The sequence below is a fragment of the Sinocyclocheilus grahami genome, unplaced genomic scaffold (genome assembly GCF_001515645.1).
Source record: "Sinocyclocheilus grahami isolate Dianchi unplaced genomic scaffold, SAMN03320097.WGS_v1.1 scaffold539.1, whole genome shotgun sequence".
NCBI lineage: Eukaryota > Metazoa > Chordata > Actinopteri > Cypriniformes > Cyprinidae > Sinocyclocheilus > Sinocyclocheilus grahami.
Window position 1 is genome coordinate 86,126 of NW_015505718.1, and position 18,205 is coordinate 104,330.

General features: G+C 37.3%; 1 protein-coding gene across 4 annotated transcripts in view; it reads left to right on the top strand.

Moving 5' to 3' along the window:
- cep104 (centrosomal protein 104) overlaps positions 1-18,205 on the top strand; it is a 38,201-nt gene that overhangs the window by 17,002 nt on the left and 2,994 nt on the right. For 2 of the 4 annotated variants that reach the window (XM_016238458.1, XM_016238455.1), the window contains exons 10-20: positions 619-825; positions 2,115-2,282; positions 4,928-5,101; positions 8,560-8,739; positions 12,099-12,299; positions 12,437-12,529; positions 12,780-12,840; positions 14,805-14,883; positions 15,203-15,311; positions 15,428-15,566; positions 16,584-16,651. In XM_016238458.1, the coding sequence (XP_016093944.1) occupies positions 619-825; positions 2,115-2,282; positions 4,928-5,101; positions 8,560-8,739; positions 12,099-12,299; positions 12,437-12,529; positions 12,780-12,840; positions 14,805-14,883; positions 15,203-15,311; positions 15,428-15,566; positions 16,584-16,651 (1,479 nt within the window). The remainder of the gene's footprint in view (positions 1-618; positions 826-2,114; positions 2,283-4,927; positions 5,102-8,559; positions 8,740-12,098; positions 12,300-12,436; positions 12,530-12,779; positions 12,841-14,804; positions 14,884-15,202; positions 15,312-15,427; positions 15,567-16,583; positions 16,652-18,205) is intronic. The other 2 variants (XM_016238457.1, XM_016238456.1) reach the window with 2 other exon arrangements.

An 18,205-nucleotide genomic window follows, 5' to 3' on the forward strand; every position in this document is an offset into this window, starting at 1 on the left:
ATATATATATATTTATATATATATATATATATATATATTTATATTTATTTGAAAGCAACTAATTGTTTTGTTAAGAAAAGTGGCAGTAAAGGCATTTCTAATAATACAGAAGACTTCCTTTTCAAATAAATGCTTTTGTTGTGAACTTTCTATGCATCTAAGAATCCTAAAAAATGTATCATTTTTTAAAGTGGGTATATTTAATAATATAATTATCAAGGGGTTATTTGACTGTCAGATGACTTTTCTTAGTGGAGCTTTCATTTTAATTTTTCTGCAGGTCATTCTGTTAATCAGCATTGAAATAACATGTAAGATGAGAACACAGATAGTGATTGAAAATTATAGGATGGCAGGTGGATCCGTCCTTCCAGTATAAAATAAACCCTTTTTTATATTTCTTAATTTCTATATATTTATATTTTATATTTACACTTTTTTTATACAAGTATTTCTATTTCTGCTTGTGACAGAAAGTGCAAAAATGATGTTCACATATTAGTTATTCTTGGCATTTAATTCTGTTTTTAAACACGGTTATAAACACTGTATATCTGAATTCTTTAAAAATGTTTGGAGTCATGGAATCATCATGAGTATGTGTGTGTGTTTTCACAGATCATTTCCCTTGCTTATGATGAGAGGCCTTTACCAGCACTTAGAAAGAGGTCGAGTGATCAGCCAGTCAGTGAGCTTAATGAGATGTCCCCTATGACAGATACAACCACCCCACGTAGCCCTGGGGCCTCGGGACAACCAGAACCGCTCACAGAGAAAGCTCAGAGAGAGGCCAGTCTGCCCATCGACATCTATGGAGACAGTCTGGTGAGACACCCAACATTTACAGCCTCCAGTTAGTTGATTTTATCAGAGTATTTACAAACCAGGTCTAAATTATTTGTTTGCAAATCATACATATCTGATTCACAAGTTCAAAAAAATTCGAAAAAGTCTAGTTGGTTTGGAATAACATGAAGTTAAAGGTGACATATCATGAAAATCTGACTTTTCCAGGTTTTAAGTGCTATAATCAGGTCCCCGGTGCATCTACCAACCAAGGAAACGTGAAAAAGATTAACTCAGTAACTTTGTTTTGGTAAGCCTTTTTCTGCAAGCACCTGAGAAAACGAGCGCGTCTGATTTCGCTCCCTTGGTGGCGTGGCAGAGGGATCTCATTATAATATTACTGCCCCTGAATCTGTAAGTTTACACCCACGGTGCCGTTATTGTTAACAAGCGACAACGGTGTACCAGCTCTAATCCCATGGCGAAAGTTTGAGCAAAACATGCTAACTGTTCTGTCATTGGCTGCACAGACGACACAGAACACTATTTAGAGTCCCAGCCTCAGAGGAGACTACAGAGCAGTGGATTTATTGATTTATTTACTGTATATTGCTGCTGCCACACAGATCTAAAAAAAACAAGCCATTTATTTCCCAGCTATTTACCTTCACAGACATAACCGACTGTTTTTTGTAACTCATGTGTGTTTTTAACGTAAACTTGTGTGTGAATGAGAACTTAGTTTAGTACTCACATGCTGTGACAGCTGCTTTCTGTCCGTATGCACTCAGAAAACCGTATATATGAAGTTTAAACTCATATGGTTTAAAATGCATGATTTCAGCACGATAAACATGATAATCAGAACCAAAACAGATGTTTTTAACAGGTTCGAGCTGTAATGACGCAGCTCTATTCTGGAAAAGGGGGTGGGGAGCAGCAGCTAATTTGCATTTAAAGAGACAGGCCCGAAAAACAGCGTGTTATAAATAAAATAGCCATTTTCAAAATTATATAATAAATGATCTGTGGAGTATTTTGAGCTGAAACTTCACAGACACATTCTAGGGACACCAAAGACTTGTTTTACATATTGTAAAAAGGGGCATAATATGTCTCCTTTAAGTTAAATATAGCAGAATTGAAGTTTTTGGGTGAATTATCCCTTTAAGTATTTAACAGTTCGCTGTAATGTCTGTTGTTTACTGTCTCACAGCACTAGGCAAACTCTACATGACAAAGGTCAAATGGTCAGCTGGTGTATTCTGTTTGTGTGCTGTTTCTGGAATGTGATCCTCACTTTCTCTTTCTCGGTCTGTCTCTCTAAGGTGGCAGGGGCCTATTCCAAGACGTGGTCCTACAGGGAGGATGCTTTGCTGGCAGTCTACAAGAAACTGATGGAGGTTCCACCTGGAACCCCAAAAGCAGAACTGCGGAGCATGACGAGAGCAGCTGTGTTCCTCTGCAAGAAAGCTCTCACAGATAAAGTGTCATCTGTACGAGAACTCCTACTCTATCTTTATTTTGCCCAGTCTTTTTCTCTGATTTTATCACCCCCTTCTTTTGTTTCTCGGCCTCTCCTACTCTCTTTCTTACTCTGACACTCTCTTTCTAATTTCTCTCATGTTCCCATCTTTTCAGTTTGGTTTCAGGCTAAAGACAGAATGGCACCATCAGCTCGACTGATAGTTGTGACTGTTTAGCATGTGTCGTGTTCTGTCTAGTATCTGTAGAAGTGATACAGCAACAAATATAGTATAAAGCTTAGCTTATCTCTCCCAAGGACGAACTTAGCCTCAGGTTTGAGGGAAACAGTGATAGAACGGATTTTCTGCTAAGAGCGGATATGAGGGGGAGGAGACGGACAAACTGTAGAAAAATGAACAGGAGATTTGGGTGAATCGTAATGCTCAGTATGGCTGTAGAAATGAGAGTTCCTTACAGTTAAAAAGGCCAATTTCTTTTTTTAATAGAGACATCGACTGCATTTTTTTTTGTAGAACTTTCACACACATTACCTGGACCTGCCTGAAAAACAAACGGATATTTCTTGTAGTTTATGATGTTACAAACTATCATCATTTTAATAGTGACTTCTATTAATCATGGCCAAAATTAGCACTCAAAATCACTAAATTAGAGAATGAATTGGTTTTAGAGAGTAACTTTACTGGAAACTGTAATATTAAATTGTTTAAATTTAATTTTAAAACTGACAGTCTGACCGTTTCTGATATAAGGGACATACAAAAAGAGATACAAACCATCTACTAAAGAAAGTATTTAAAACATTTTTCCTTGTTGATAAATTTATCATACAGTATTTGTTTTCTTTACTCCCTGTAGTGACATGTATGAAATATTCTTGACATTAAAGGCACAATATGTAAGATTTTTTTAAAAATTAAAATATCCAAAAACCACTAGAACAGTGATATATAATTTGCTGACTTGTGTACTTACATTATCCTAAATATTTCAAAGAATGTTTAAATCCAGAGAAATAAGCAATTTTAATTAGTGACACGGACAGTTTCCATAGTGTCATTGTGTCGCCTGCTAATGACGTCATAACCCCTCGATTTCCCGTTTTGTTTTGTAGAAAATATGGAAACACCAAAGACACTTTAATATGTTGTGCGTTTTAATAGACCGGTGACGACTGCACAGAGTAGCATTATAACAGAACTTTCAAATGTATCTAGTATGATAAAACAGCGCTGCTTTCCCCCCCCCCCACACATACGCACAACCGGAAAGAGCAGAAGCGGTTGACTGTGGCATAATAAAAGCTCCGCTGCTTTCGAGCCGTGTGTCACGCTCGTTCAGCGGCCTCGTTTCGCTTCGACGGCTTTCAGCCTCACCCTGCTTCATTCTACTACGTTAATAAATCATTAGCTCATCCATGAACATGATTTCTGACCGAGTTCCGTCGGCTTGCATCGGCTGTGTGGATGAAGACAACAACTCCCATGATTCCACACGCCTCTGCCTCTGTTTATTTTGAATACGCGCCCTCTAGCGGTGAAAATTACATATTGTGAAGTGACATGACATGTGACATGTGGCCAAGTATGGTGACCCATACTCGGAATTAGTGCTCTGCATTTACCCATCCAAAGTGCACACACACAAACCGTGAACACACACCCCATATTTCTATTCCTATATTTCCCCATATATTGTGCCTTTAATCAACCCAAATGAAAATTTGAGGAACACAATCTGTAACTGTTTGTTATAAATGTGCATGAACAAAACAGATAAATGTTATAGGCAAAAATTTTTATTATAGATATATATATATATATATATATATATATTAATAAATATTTAATTTTTTATTAAATTAAAATAAATAATTAGTGAGTGTTGCATAAAGTACATTTTGTATGTGAGGCTGTTTTAAAAGTAGTTTTTTTTTGTTCATATAATTTTTGCACTGACCTCAGGCTCTTACTGATCATTAAAGGTTTTTTTACAGTTTGCCATGACATTGAGTTTAATGTGTATTAATGAACGTTTAGCTGTTTTTTGCATGTAAATAGATCACTCTCTAGCCCTCTGGCATTCTCAAAGTACTCAAAGTAAAGTGATGTGACAGCTGTTTTTTTTTATTGTGCGGTCAGTCCTTAGATAAATCACTCACAGTAAAAGTTGTGGCCTTTCAGAGTTTCATTCTGAACTGTTTTAAATGGTTGTACTGAGAGTCTGAACAATGTGCCCACTGCTGGACACATTCCAGTGACCCTCTTCCCACAGTTGTTTAGCTAAACTAACACAGCACAGCATTTAACTGTGTGCTTTAGCTGACCAGTTGGCGTTACTTTGCGCCATGTGTTGCTGTAAAGGTCTTAGGTGGTTTCTTACATGGCTTCTGTGTGTAATGGCACCTTTAAATTCTGAGGAAAAATGGTTCCAGATGGTTGTAAAATAGGCATGCCGTGTTAATGAATAAATTTCAAAATGTAATATTCAATATTTTTCTTTGGTTACATGGTCATTTATAATGGGTACACAGAGACAGATTATTACATGAAGTTGTTGTTGTTTATAAGCACCATAGAAACTGAATATAAACCTTGCATATGAATTTTAGTGTGTAAAGTAACAACTGTCTCTATTTGTTTTTGCATTTTAGGTGTTTCTTGCATCTCTGAATCTGCTTCGAATGATTCTGAGTGAGTTTATTCCCAACCATCAGCTGGGCAAATCTGAGATCAGTCACTGTGTGGAACAGACTTGGAATAATCTGCTCTCCAGGACCGGAGAATCAACCCCGAGACTGAGAACACTAGCTATTACCTTCATACAGGTCAGTAGACTTTTGAAATACTTTATCTGTATACATCGGCAATGAAGTGACTCCTGCAGCTATTTGGGGCAACAGAAAAACATATCCTGTTGACTAGAAAAAATATTCTTAGCATGCTAGATGACCTGACTTGCTGAGAATCTTCATAGATGACTGGGAGTGAATGTCTGAAGGCATTATATATGCTGGTGGTGGCCTTGTGAAGTGAACTTCATTGTGAACTGGAGTTGTCAAATATTTGTGGTTTTCTGTTAACATGAATAGAGACCTTATCTTTTACCGTGACCAGGCACAGTGGTGGGGAAACACTGTTTTAGCAGAGACAGCTACTCATTTAATATTTAATTTTATTAAAAACTAAAAAAATATTCAAGGGCATATCTGACATTTTTATGCAATTCAATGTTCTCTAAAATGGAAAGAAGTCCCCTGTCGTTAATTCAGTGTGCTTCTTACAATTTTTTTTCTGTGTATCATACTCTTTTTGTGATGTCAGACTTACAGACCTAGATAATGAGATTATAGTTCAGTATTTACGTTAATCTGACTACAGTTGACCCTGCTGTAGCTCCATTGGAACTGTGCATGTAAATATACTTTCTTTTATACATGCTAATAACCTGTGGTACAACCAAAGTGTACAATCTTTTAGCAAATTGTATATACGAAATCTAAAATGCATACAATATTAAAAAAGCTGGAGAATGTGGCCCAGACAGATCAACTTGTTGTTCAGGTAAATATCATGTGAAAGAACAGCTGAAGTACTTGTTGTGACAGTCATCATGCTCTATATGTGATAAGGATGGGGATGTTTCAGGTTCCTGGGAAATTGATGTTTTAGAGTGTTCTTTGACTGACAGACATTGATTTGTGTTGGTTTTGGTTGTTGATAGACGGGTTGTGTCTCTGTCAGCATTGTGTGGGGAAACTTCATTGTATTTTGCACTGAATAAAATAAGACATTTGTGACTCTTGCTTCTGGATGGTGGAAAAAGTAAATCAAAGACCACACCTTTTTATGAATAATTTGATGATGTACTCTGATATCAATGCTGTAGAGTAGCCCTATTATAAAATCATACAACCCAATTTTATGTTAAATCATAATCACTCATTATTGATTAAAGAAATTAAAATATCATTCTCAACCCTCTTCTAGAAATAACACATCCAATCATTGCCGTCTTTCTTGGCGAATACATACATATCAGTTAATTAGTGTGTCTAAAAGGGGGTCCACAGTGACGAGAGTTGTCGATTTGGCATGACATGAGTGACAGCAGCCTTTGGCAGTGTATTTGGGTGTACTTGACTATTTGACAAACTTTAAGCAGAGTTTAGCATTTTGCAAATTAGCAGTGATGTAATCACCAATGAGAACAAAGAGAGTGGAGTTCACATACAGTGCCTTTTTTTCACGTTTTGTTATGTTGCTGCCTTATGTTACACTGCTTTATATAACTTTTTTTCCCACATCAGTCTACACTACATACACCATACAAAATACAGTTTTTTAACATTGTTGCAAATTTAATAAACAAATTTAATTGATTCCATTGCATATCTGGTACAGTTGAAATTTAGCTCAAAAGCATTCATATTGCTTGTAGATGTTACTACACTCCGTGTGAAGTTAACCCGTGGCATATTCAATTGAATGGGTATGATTTGGAAATGCACACAGCTCTCAATAAAAGGTCATAAATAAAATCAGAGCAAAAACCAAGTCCTGCGGTCAAAAAAACTGCCTGTAGAGCTCAGAAACAGGATTGTATCAAGCCACACATCTTGGGAAGAGTTCAGAAAAATTCTGCTGCATTGAAGGTTCACATTAGCATGTAGTCTCAGTTACCCTAATGGAAGAAGTTTGGAACAACCAGGACTCTTCCTAGGCCAAACTGAGCAATCGATGGAGAAGGGCTTTAGTTAGAGGGGTGACTAAGAACCTGATGGTCACTCTAGTTGAGTTCCATGATTATATGTGGAGATAGAAGAAACCTATAGAAGGACAAACATCACTGCAACACTGTGATCTGAGCTTTATGGCAGTGTGGCAAGACTCAATCCTCTCCTCAGTGAAGACACATGAAAACACATTATTTAGTATTTACTTGGCATTTGCAAAAAAAAAAAAGGACACTCGTACTGTGAGAAACAAGATTCTCTGGTCTGATGAACCTCAATTCCAAGCATCATGTTTGGTGGAAACCAGGCACTGCTCATCACCTGCACTTCATCATCCCAAAAGTAAAGTGTGCTGGTAGCAGCCTCATGCTGAGGGGCTGTTTTTCAGCGGCAGGAACTGGGGGACTCGTCAGAGAAGAAGGAAAGCTCAGTGCACCAAAAAAATTGAGATAGCCTTAATGAAAACCCAGTCCAGAGCATTAAGAACCTCAGACTGGGCAGTCGGTCCACCTTCCAGCAGGACAATGACCCTAAGCCCACAGCTTATATAGACAACTCTGTGAATGTCCTTGAGTGACCCAGCCACAGCCTGGGCTTGTACCCAATCAAATATTTCTGGAGAATCCTGAAAATGTGCGTCTGCCCCCATCCAACTTGACAGAGCTTGAGAGGTGAAGAGGCGAGGAGAAGAATGGCAGATAATTGCCAAATGGGGACTCGTCAGAGAAGAAGGAAAGCTCAGTGCACCAAAAAAATTGAGATAGCCTTAATGAAAACCCAGTCCAGAGCATTAAGAACCTCAGACTGGGCAGTCGGTCCACCTTCCAGCAGGACAATGACCCTAAGCCCACAGCTTATATAGACAACTCTGTGAATGTCCTTGAGTGACCCAGCCACAGCCTGGGCTTGTACCCAATCAAATATTTCTGGAGAATCCTGAAAATGTGCGTCTGCCCCCATCCAACTTGACAGAGCTTGAGAGGTGAAGAGGCGAGGAGAAGAATGGCAGATAATTGCCAAATGATGATGATCAAAGCTTGTTGCATCATACCCAAAAATACTTGAGGCTGTATAGGTGCTTCAACTAAGTACTGACTTAAGGGTATGAATACTTATGCCATGTCCTTATTTCAGTTTTTTATTTTTAATAAATTTACAAAGTTGTGACAATTCTGTTTTTGCTTTGTCATTTTGATGTATGGTGTGTAGCTTGATGTGGGGGAAAAACGTAATTTAAAGCAACTAAACCGAAGGCTGCAACATAACAAAGTGTGAAAAAATGTGCTAATATGCTGTGTTAATATAAATGTGTTAATATGCTGCCCACTAATAACAATAGAGCAACTAGCTGTAAAAATGCTTATTACCAAATGTACAGCAACCTGCCATCCTACCTCCAGCAATAAAATGGCAGAAATATATTTTTTATATATAAATATTTACATATGGTTTTTCAATATATTTGTGAAAATTTATAAGTGCGTAAGAAAAAGTTTGTGTTTTATAACTTGAATGCTGTTGTTTAAAGCTCGCTTGGACGTTTGTTTTGGCAGGAAATGGCTTTATTTAGGGAGGTGAGAGATCTGCAGATGGTTCCTGTGGAGCTTGTGAGGGCCATGCAGAGCAGTGTACCCACTAGACTGGCACTGAGCAGACTGGAACTGCTGGAGAAGCTTCTAGAACAGCTGGGCACCAAGGACTCTGGCTTCACCCTCGACAACGTCATGCGGGTACTGGCCCAACTTCAACTCTTTCTGAGATGATCTCACTGGGTGTCAACCCAGTGGCTTTCTCCTCAGTCAAGCTGCAAGCTTGAAGTTAAAGAAGATTTTTTAAGCTACAGCTAAAGTATTAGCTTACAAATATGCAAATGGCTGGTTAGATTTATTGACCATATGATACATGAATGGTTAGGTACTATTGCGAGACCACACACACCGACTGGCATTAGGTGCCAGCTGTGGTGGTGAATGTTTGCAGTTGGGTGCATGTACAAACCCAAACTATGCTTTAGCATCTAAGACCACATACAAATATTTGATATTTGGGGTTTTAAGGCCAAAATATCACAAATGTAACCTTTTTTTTGGGATCTGAAGGTTAATTTAATTCGCACAGCTATCATTAAGATTCTTGAGGGCTTCATTAGACTGAAACACAGTGGTCTTTGTATGACAGAGAGGGTGTAGTCGACCCTACGTAATGTCTGTTACCGTTAGTTTCTTAAAAGGGCTGTTCTGACAGCCAGTTGCATATCCATGGCATAGTTTATGAAAATCATCCAAGCACTGTCTCATTTTCTCTCTCTGTTCCAGCAGTTAGTTGTACAAAGTGGTTAAGCTGTTAAAATTACAGTTCCTTAGGATCTTATTTTCATTAAGAATAATTACCCAGTTCCTGGGTGCACCATATACTTTCTTTTGCTACCTGTGCAGTTTAAAGTATGTTTGCAATGCAAACTTGTGTCACTATTGCAACAAAGACTGTGAAAATTCACAAGCATCTGCAAAGTGCACGGTGAGGTTTTTGTTTGTGTTCCAGCTGGGCTTTGTTATTTTAAAACAACAGCTTCTTCTGGTTTTGTGTGTTAGCTTGGAAGGTTTAGGTCACCACACCTAGGTAGCCTGAAGTCTCCACATGTTTTAGCTGGGTGGGTAATTGTATCATATCAGTTCTCAAGCAATGTTAGAGAGTTTTTAAATTATATATAATTGATATAATTGTTAAATATTTAACAATACAGTTAAATGTAATCTTTAATAAATATCAAAATAAATGTTCACTTTTCATATTGTACATTTGTGTTTTTGTATGACCTAAATTCACTTGTAGAATATAAAATTATTGATTTTAGTTTTTAGTCTTTTCTTTAGTGCCGAATTAGTTAAATAGTGGCAAATTGTAATATTGACTATTTATTGTTATTGGCCATAACATTACAATAATTATCAGCTTATCTGTATTGGCCAGAATTTTCATATCTTTGGATTTCTGTAATGGGATTTATAGACTGGATATTAAAGGGGACATAAAAAGAACATTATGTTGTGTATTTGGTGTAATGCAATGTGTTTATTCGGTTTAAGGTTAAAAAAACACATTATTTTCCACAATGTACATTATTGTTGCTCCTCTATGTCCCGCCTTTCTGAAACGCATCGATTTTTACAAAGCTCATCGTTCTGAAAAGCGAGGTGTACACTGATTGGCCAGCTATCCAGTGCGTTGTGATTGGCCGAATACCTCAAGCGTGTGATGGAAATGTTACGCCCCTTACCATACTATGATGCCCTGTGTCCCGGCATGACAAGACAAAAACAATGAAACCCATTACAAACGAGGCGTTTGTTGCATCCAGTGGGGACATAATTACTGATTAGAATGACTTATACTGTGTTTTTACACGTTGCGTGGCGTATCGCGCTGCGTAAACATAAAACCATGTCTGGAGAAACGACAAACAACAAGTGCTACTCTACACTCGCATTTGAATCGTCAGTGGCAAATTCTTTAAATATAAAAAACGTACTTACAGGCTGTGAGTCAGAAGCGCCAGACTGTCCTTGCAAAGTTGGAACTGCCCCACTTTATAGAAACAGACACCGGCATTGTCTACTCTCACAGGAAACAGTCCTCATCCTCCGCAAAATGCGCTGCACACATCTGAATATTTGGGTTGTACTGTTCTGGAACAGTGTTGTAAATACAACTTAACCACTGATTTCTAGTTGTGTCCTCTTTTGGAAGGCCGGCTGGCTTGTGGCAACCACATGTGACGACCCCGGGCTGGACTCCGCTTCATCCACGGTGAAAGCCGATCCGGCGATCCACAGCGCGAAGTTGATGTATTTCCTCAGCGACCAGCTCGGATCAGCTCTAGGCATGACGAAGCAGATATCGTCCTCTTTTGGAAGGTCAAACAAAGTAGTTTCACTTTCACAACGAAACGCACAGCGTCTCCACGACATGGCGGCAGCAACAATACTACAGCGAGAATAAAAGTTATGCCTTCTTTCTTTGCGTGAACATTTGGGCGGCATTATGCAAATCTTCCCACATAGTGATGTAGATATGTGGGGGCGTGTTAGAACGAGCCGCTTTAGGTACGCGTGGTTGACTCTTAACTTTTATAAAGAATATCTCTTTGGATTTGAGACTTTAGTCTTTGCAACTTTACAGATCTTCTTAATGCACCAAGAGCTTGTAACACTCCAAAGAGAAAGGAAAAATTTTAATCGCATTATATGACCCCTTTAAAGGGGTTAGTTAACTGAAAAACTATTATTATTTCATCATTTATACATACTCATGTTGTTTAAAACCTGTATGATTTGAGGAGTCGAATGGACCACTTGTGGACTTTTAAAAAAAAAAAAATTTTTTTTTTTTGGAGCTTAACAAATGCTGGTTATAGTATGCTTGTGTTGTGTAGGTAAAAAGTCATACAGGTTTGGAACAACTTGATGAACAGTAACAGAACAGTTTTTTTTTGTGCAGTTATCACCAGTGAATCAGCCCTCAAATGTCCTCTTAAATATTTATTTGCTTCTTTCTGTTAGTTTGGTCTTTTTCATTGGTGATCTCTCATGAAATGGTTGCTTTAGGCTACATGCAGGGATGACTGCTAAATGCCTTCTGCCTGCTGGTTTCCTGGGAGATGAGATGGGCTTCAGGGCACAGCAGAGAGGCAATTGGGTTTCCTGTAATTAAAATGAGAGATCCAGAGCCTGGGGGCAGATGAATGGGATCTGCGTATGGATAACGTAAGAGAGAAAGTGAGGGGCAAATACTGTGAATATAATACAAATGTTTTACAGAATGTAACTAAAAATATAGGTTTAGTTATTATCAATGTTAAAAACAGTGCTGCTTAATATTTTTGTAGAAGCCATGATACATTTTTTTTTCAGGATTCTAGATGAATAAAATAATCCTTATGAATAAATGTATTAATTTCTTTTAAACAAACAAAAACCCCAAAAGCTGACCCCAAAGCTTTAACAGTATTGCATATTCTAAAATCACTTGATTATATTTATTAAATTAATTAATAATTAAATATATTTGTGTGTGATATATGTTGTGTTAGTTTCTGGCAGGTGGATTGGAGCACAGTGCTGCCTCAGTGCGGGAACTCTCTGTGAGAGTCGTCCAGGCTATGTACCGTCTTCAAGGAAAAGCAGTATTGAATTTTCTGCCACCTGATGACACCAGTACACGTAAAAACATCCTCTACAAGAATCTTTTTGACTCACTCGCCAAGATAGATGGAAACACCATTGACATGCAGGTAAAACCGGTCTGAAGAGCATTGTTAGCTGTAAGTTTCATGATTGAAGCTCATGGAAAGTTTGTACGTGGGCTCAGAATGTTGGGATACAGAATTCATTTTAAAATGTCTCTCTTTCTCACTTTTTACTTCATAAGCCAAAAAAAGGGGCAGAAAAAGAAGATGGTGAGAAAGAAAAAGAGGAAATCAGAAGCTTACAAGAGCAGCTTGCAGTGCTGAAGGAGATCAGTGTAGGTTGTGTGGTCAGAGGTGGCCTAATCTATCTCTTCTGTTTTGTTTTTAATGCTCTAACACAAAATGATCTTCTTCACACCTGGTTTTCACATTTTCGTACCTGAAAGTTCTTTAGCTGGACTGCATTTGCTCCTGGACTGAATGACTATAGAGTGGATCTCTGTTAACACATTGAGCCCTTTTGATCATCAAATGTGTGAATAGATGAATTCGTAAATGCATTAAAGGTGTGAATATGTGTTTTAGGAGAAAGGGAAGGACAATGCTAAAGTACCTGAGAAAAAAGCTGAGAAGTCAACCAAATCAGGTGTGTAAACTGGTGCATGTGTGTGCTGCCAACACTATCTCACAACCAGTTTGTATGTATTTTACAAGGTTGCTAATTTGTATGAATTCAATTTGTCTAGACCCCAGTGACGATTAGGTTTGGGGCTAGTCATTCGTACGAATTCATACGAATTGGGGAACTTGTTAAATACGCAGGATTTATCAAAAATCTTACGAATTCATACGAATTAGACACCTTATAAAATATGTAAAAATTGCCATGAGATCAGGTTGGTGCTGTTGTGTCTTTGTGAACTCTTAGTAAAGATCAATTCCTATATAATTGCAGTATGTTAACATTTAATTTAACATTTAATTCAACATGTTAAATTGTTGAGTTGAAAGATTATGAAGGTTAAAGGTTAAAAACTCGACTTTGGCGAGTATATGAAACTGTGTCAGTCGCCAGATGGCCGGTAACGTTTTTATAAATTCTAACAGTGCAATGTTGTGAGAACATAAACGTGAACAAATGTGAATGACGCTCTGTACAGTCAACGGGTCAGTGCTGCTTCTTCACAAAAGTTTAAGCCTTTGCAATGTAAATATTCAAGAGCTAGAACACATGAAAGGAGACGTGTTACTCGCGCTGAGTGGGAAGTTTAAACATCCGAAGCCCCGGCCTGAAAGCCACGTCTTGAGCTCTGCTTCCTTCCTGCGCTTGAACGGACAAAATCACACAAAATTATGTAAAAAAATTAGTATCCTTGTAAAGTAATTGGTTCTTAAGTGAACATGAACAGCTGAGAAAAAACGGACACAAATGTGTCACAAGACAATAGAATCCATTATAATCAGTGATATTGTCTACACAGGATGCGGCACAGCGCGACACGACAAATTGCCGAAAGTAAACGGATTCCCCATTCTGTTTCTGAAATAACACAATTCCGCTTTGTCGCATCCAGTGTTGACAACTTCAAGCTGCTACGGTGTAGACACGGCGTTAAAGTGATAGACACAGAATTCCAATAATCCTGCTGTTGTCTGCATTTTTAATGTTGACCAAAGAAAATAGGACAAAGGGAAAAAAAACAATCACTCACTGCTTTTGAACTTAAAAAAAGATATAAAGACTATAGTGTTATTTGATTAGCATAATTTATTACATTTCTGTAGGCTACCTGAAAATCACTGTTAGACCTGCCTGAAATGCACAGTTTCTATTTGTATCTTTGTTGGCTATTTTGTGCTATTGCTTGTAATTTGATTTGCTCTTATTTTACAACTGACTATTTACTAGTGAAAATGTAGCCTATTAGATTTTTATTGGTTAAGCTAGTAGTTTTAGCAGGTATCGAAACTGGAATCAAGGATTGTGATTTTTTGCTATTATCTAAAATTTTGGTGTCATAACTGGCTGTTTTTTTTTTCTCCATGGCTGGTAAAAAATATTTATGACCGGTAAATTTCCTTAAGTCACCGGCCATTGGCAGGTCTGGCAAAAAGTTAGTTTTAGGCCATGGTCACATACAGTATATCTTCATATCTGTCTTTTAGCTGGATGTATGTATGCCCTTCTTTGTATTCACTTGTCACTTTAGTCAAATGATAAAAACAGTGAGAACCAGACCATTATTTTTTCTTTATTCTCTCTAAAGCATGCATCGCATTGCACTTCCTCAAATTACCATCTTATTTGCCAGTAGCTCAACAAACTTCCCTGTTTGTGCAGCCTACACATCAACATTAACCCTCAGTTTCTGTTTGGTAACCGAGAGAGGCCAATTTAATGGCTTGAAAATATATATTTAACATTGAACCATCAGGATGATTGTTAATTTTGAAATCACTTAAACTTAAAATGAAAAAGCTCATTCAAATATGAATAAATACCATAATATAAGTAATACTAAAATAGCACTGGAACATCATTGCAAACCTCAAACAGGAAATTCAGTCTGAGCAGAATGTGATGGTTAATTATGTTTCCCTTGGTTTCAGCAGGTGTTAAGAAGGTAAACCAGTCTGTTCCTGCTGATGCGAAAGGAAGCCAACCATCTGTAACTAACTACTTAGACAAGTAAGGACTACTTCTTGACACTTCTTCATTGATTCCCTCAACTGGGCAGTTTGTGATTCTCCCAGTCAGTGCAATCTCAATTGATGAATTTCTGATTCAGTGCCAACTCTGCAAAGTCAAGTCTTGTGTAGCTGTTATAAATACACTAATATTATCTCACCAAGACATCTGGAAATTGATAGCATAATGTGCAGTGCTAATGGGCTCTCATTTAATGAGTTTATTTTTGTACTGCTGGGAAAAAATTAGTAAAGCTTATGCATGTTGAGTGAGAAATGAAAGATCAGATAAGAGTTGATGCTGGTGCTGTTTTGTCTAGTCTGTGTATTTTCTGTGGAGAGAGAGATGAGTCGTTTACTGAGGATGGACTCGACCTGCACTACTGGAAACACTGCCCGATGCTGCAGCGCTGCCTTCAGTGCAGACAGGTGCACACATACCCAAGCACATGTGCTGTCATATTTCAAAATAATTCATATTGGTTAAACTACATTTAACTCAGTTTGCAAAGTGTGCTAATATAGCATGTTTGTGCGTTCGTTAGGTGGTGGAGATTGCGAGCCTGACAGAGCACTTGCTGACTGAGTGTGAGCGGAGGGCAGATTTCACCCAGTGTCCTCTCTGCTCCGAAGCTCTCACCCGAGATAAGCTAACTGAACATGCTCAGAGCGCTGCTTGCAATCGTGAGTCTTTTTGTGGTTGCACAGTATTTTTATTCCATGCTCATCCAGAAACCACACTCAGTGGTGTTGCAAATGTGATACCAGGGGACAAAATGAACATTTTGGCAGGTGATTTGATGTAAGGCCATATTTTGTACTGGCCATGCAACTGTAGTTTTTATGAAACATATACTGGGGAAGGATTTTGTCCTTACAACAGTGTAATTTTTTATCTGTTGTTTTCCTTGCACATTTGTGATGAACACTGCAGCTTATTGAGTCATTTGCCACATCAGATACTAGCTCAGACAATTGTCTATTTTCCTCCTGTATCCATTTTGACAGTGTTGGATCAGGAATGAAGAGACAGGAAGTCCGGGGTGGAGATGAAGCGTCTTTTATTAATGTCGCTTACTAGCTTTGCTTACTTCCCTCTATGCCTGCCCAAGTATTGGCATACGTCCCAGTTCCTGGGTGCACCATATACTTGTTTATCAGTTCTTAACAGAAATATAGGAGGTAGTTCAGCCTTGCATATAAAACTAGGATTATATGTTGCACAGTATAAGAAGAATAAAGACTGAAAATATTAAAAGCATGTGTGTTCCCACATCAAGTTAATGAGAGGAGTATTTTATATTCCATGTCACCACATGAATTTCTTAAGAAAAAAAAAACATTCCTGTCCAATAAATGGCGTAAACATTTGTATTATCTTCCAGTTTCCAAATAATATCACAGATTAGTAACTGCAACCTTTTTACTTGCTTTTACTTGCATTTGGTGCTTGGCAAGTGTTCATTTTGGTCCCTTTGTGCCACACTCTTATTATACCTAAAAATAAGACAAGACTGCCCACTCTATCATCAGACCTGTTTATCCATATGAAGTTCACACTGTGTCACTAGAAATGACCTTTCACACCTGCAGATTTATTGTGTTATTTCTATAAGTAGAGAATTTTCTACATTTTTTGTTTGGGAAAAAGTAAAAACAGTGTTTCCTGGTGATGGATTTATTCTCTTGTTCTTTTGTCAGCACCAACTTCTGGAGGTAATTGTAATCACTGTCCTCTCTGCCATGAGAATTTCGCCTCAGGGGAGGAGGTGAGATCACACACAAACACACCCATAGGTGCTACTCATTTATCGCCATGAACAACAAAATAACAAACAAAAACACCTGGTGCACGAATGCAGTCTGCCATAACAGTAGATGTAAAATTATTGAAATTAATTCAAATTATTTATCCATCATAAATAACTTGAACAGTTCTTGTTATACTCTGTTCAGTTCTCTGTTGCACGTCATACAGATGAGCTCATGACTGTGACTGACGCTGGAAAGGTGTTCACTCAAGAACACTTTACCTCTCAGCTCTGAAAAGTCACATGGAGTAACACCTCCAGCTGACAAGCAATGTTTTAAGTATTCAGTGTTGGCCGTGTCTTCCGTGCCAAATGAATGATGTCTCACATCATGTACCACATAAACTCGTATGTTGTCCAGTTTGTTGTAAACCTGTTTTTGTGAGGGTTACACTGTCCCTGAAATACAGTGTGAGCATTGTTTTGAAACAATGAAAATATGGGCAATCTTGTTATGAAAAAGAGAATGACATTTACCAATATGTAAAGAATTCACTTTAGACACTGAACAAATTATTACATAAAAAGAGATGCAGTTGTCAGTATCTTTAAAGATATCAGTTATCTTTGATTTATTTTAATGGACTTAACTGATGTCATCATAATTTATGATTATGATGAACAACACATTTCCTTTTACTTTAGTATCAGCTAGGGCTGCAAAACGATTAATCGCGATTAATCGCATTTAAAATAATAGCTTATGTTCACATTCTATATGTGTGTGTACTGTGTATATTTATTATGTATATATAAATACACACACACACACACACACACATGTATATATTAATGAAAAATATGTTGGATTTATATATAAATTATATTTATACAGAATATAAATTATACAAGTAAAATATATACTATATATATATATTTTTTTAATATATACATATGTGTGTGTATTTATATATACTTAATAAATATGCACAGTGCACACACATATAGTATGTAAACATAAACGTTTATTTTGAATGCGATTAATAGTGATGAATCATTTTGCAGCCCTAGTATCAGCACAGGGTACTGTTACTTTAGCATTTTTTAATACTATTATAGTATTTATTCATATTTTGAATTGGGTTTTATTTTTATATTTTCAGTTTTGGAAGGTTTTAGTACCTTAATGTGTTTTGTCATTTATATTTAAATTTTTTGTAATATTTCTGTTTAGCTTTATATTTACAGCAATTTTTTTCAATGAATGATTTTGTAAAATTGTTTTGCTTTTAATTTTAATTTACAATAACAACACTGGTTTAGGAAATGCATTAGTTGTTCTTGACTTGTAAGAGGTCTTTGGCAAGAAAGACATTCAATCTGAAATGACACGAATAGCAGAACATCGCTAGATATTATGTAAGGAGTTTCCAATATGTAAGAGCTGACTCATCATAACTAAAACCAACTCCATAGGTAGAGATTATTTACATGAACACCCATGATGATAAGTGAATAACTTCAGTATTAAGTGAGCATTAAAGTCTCTCACACACACACACACGTTCCTCA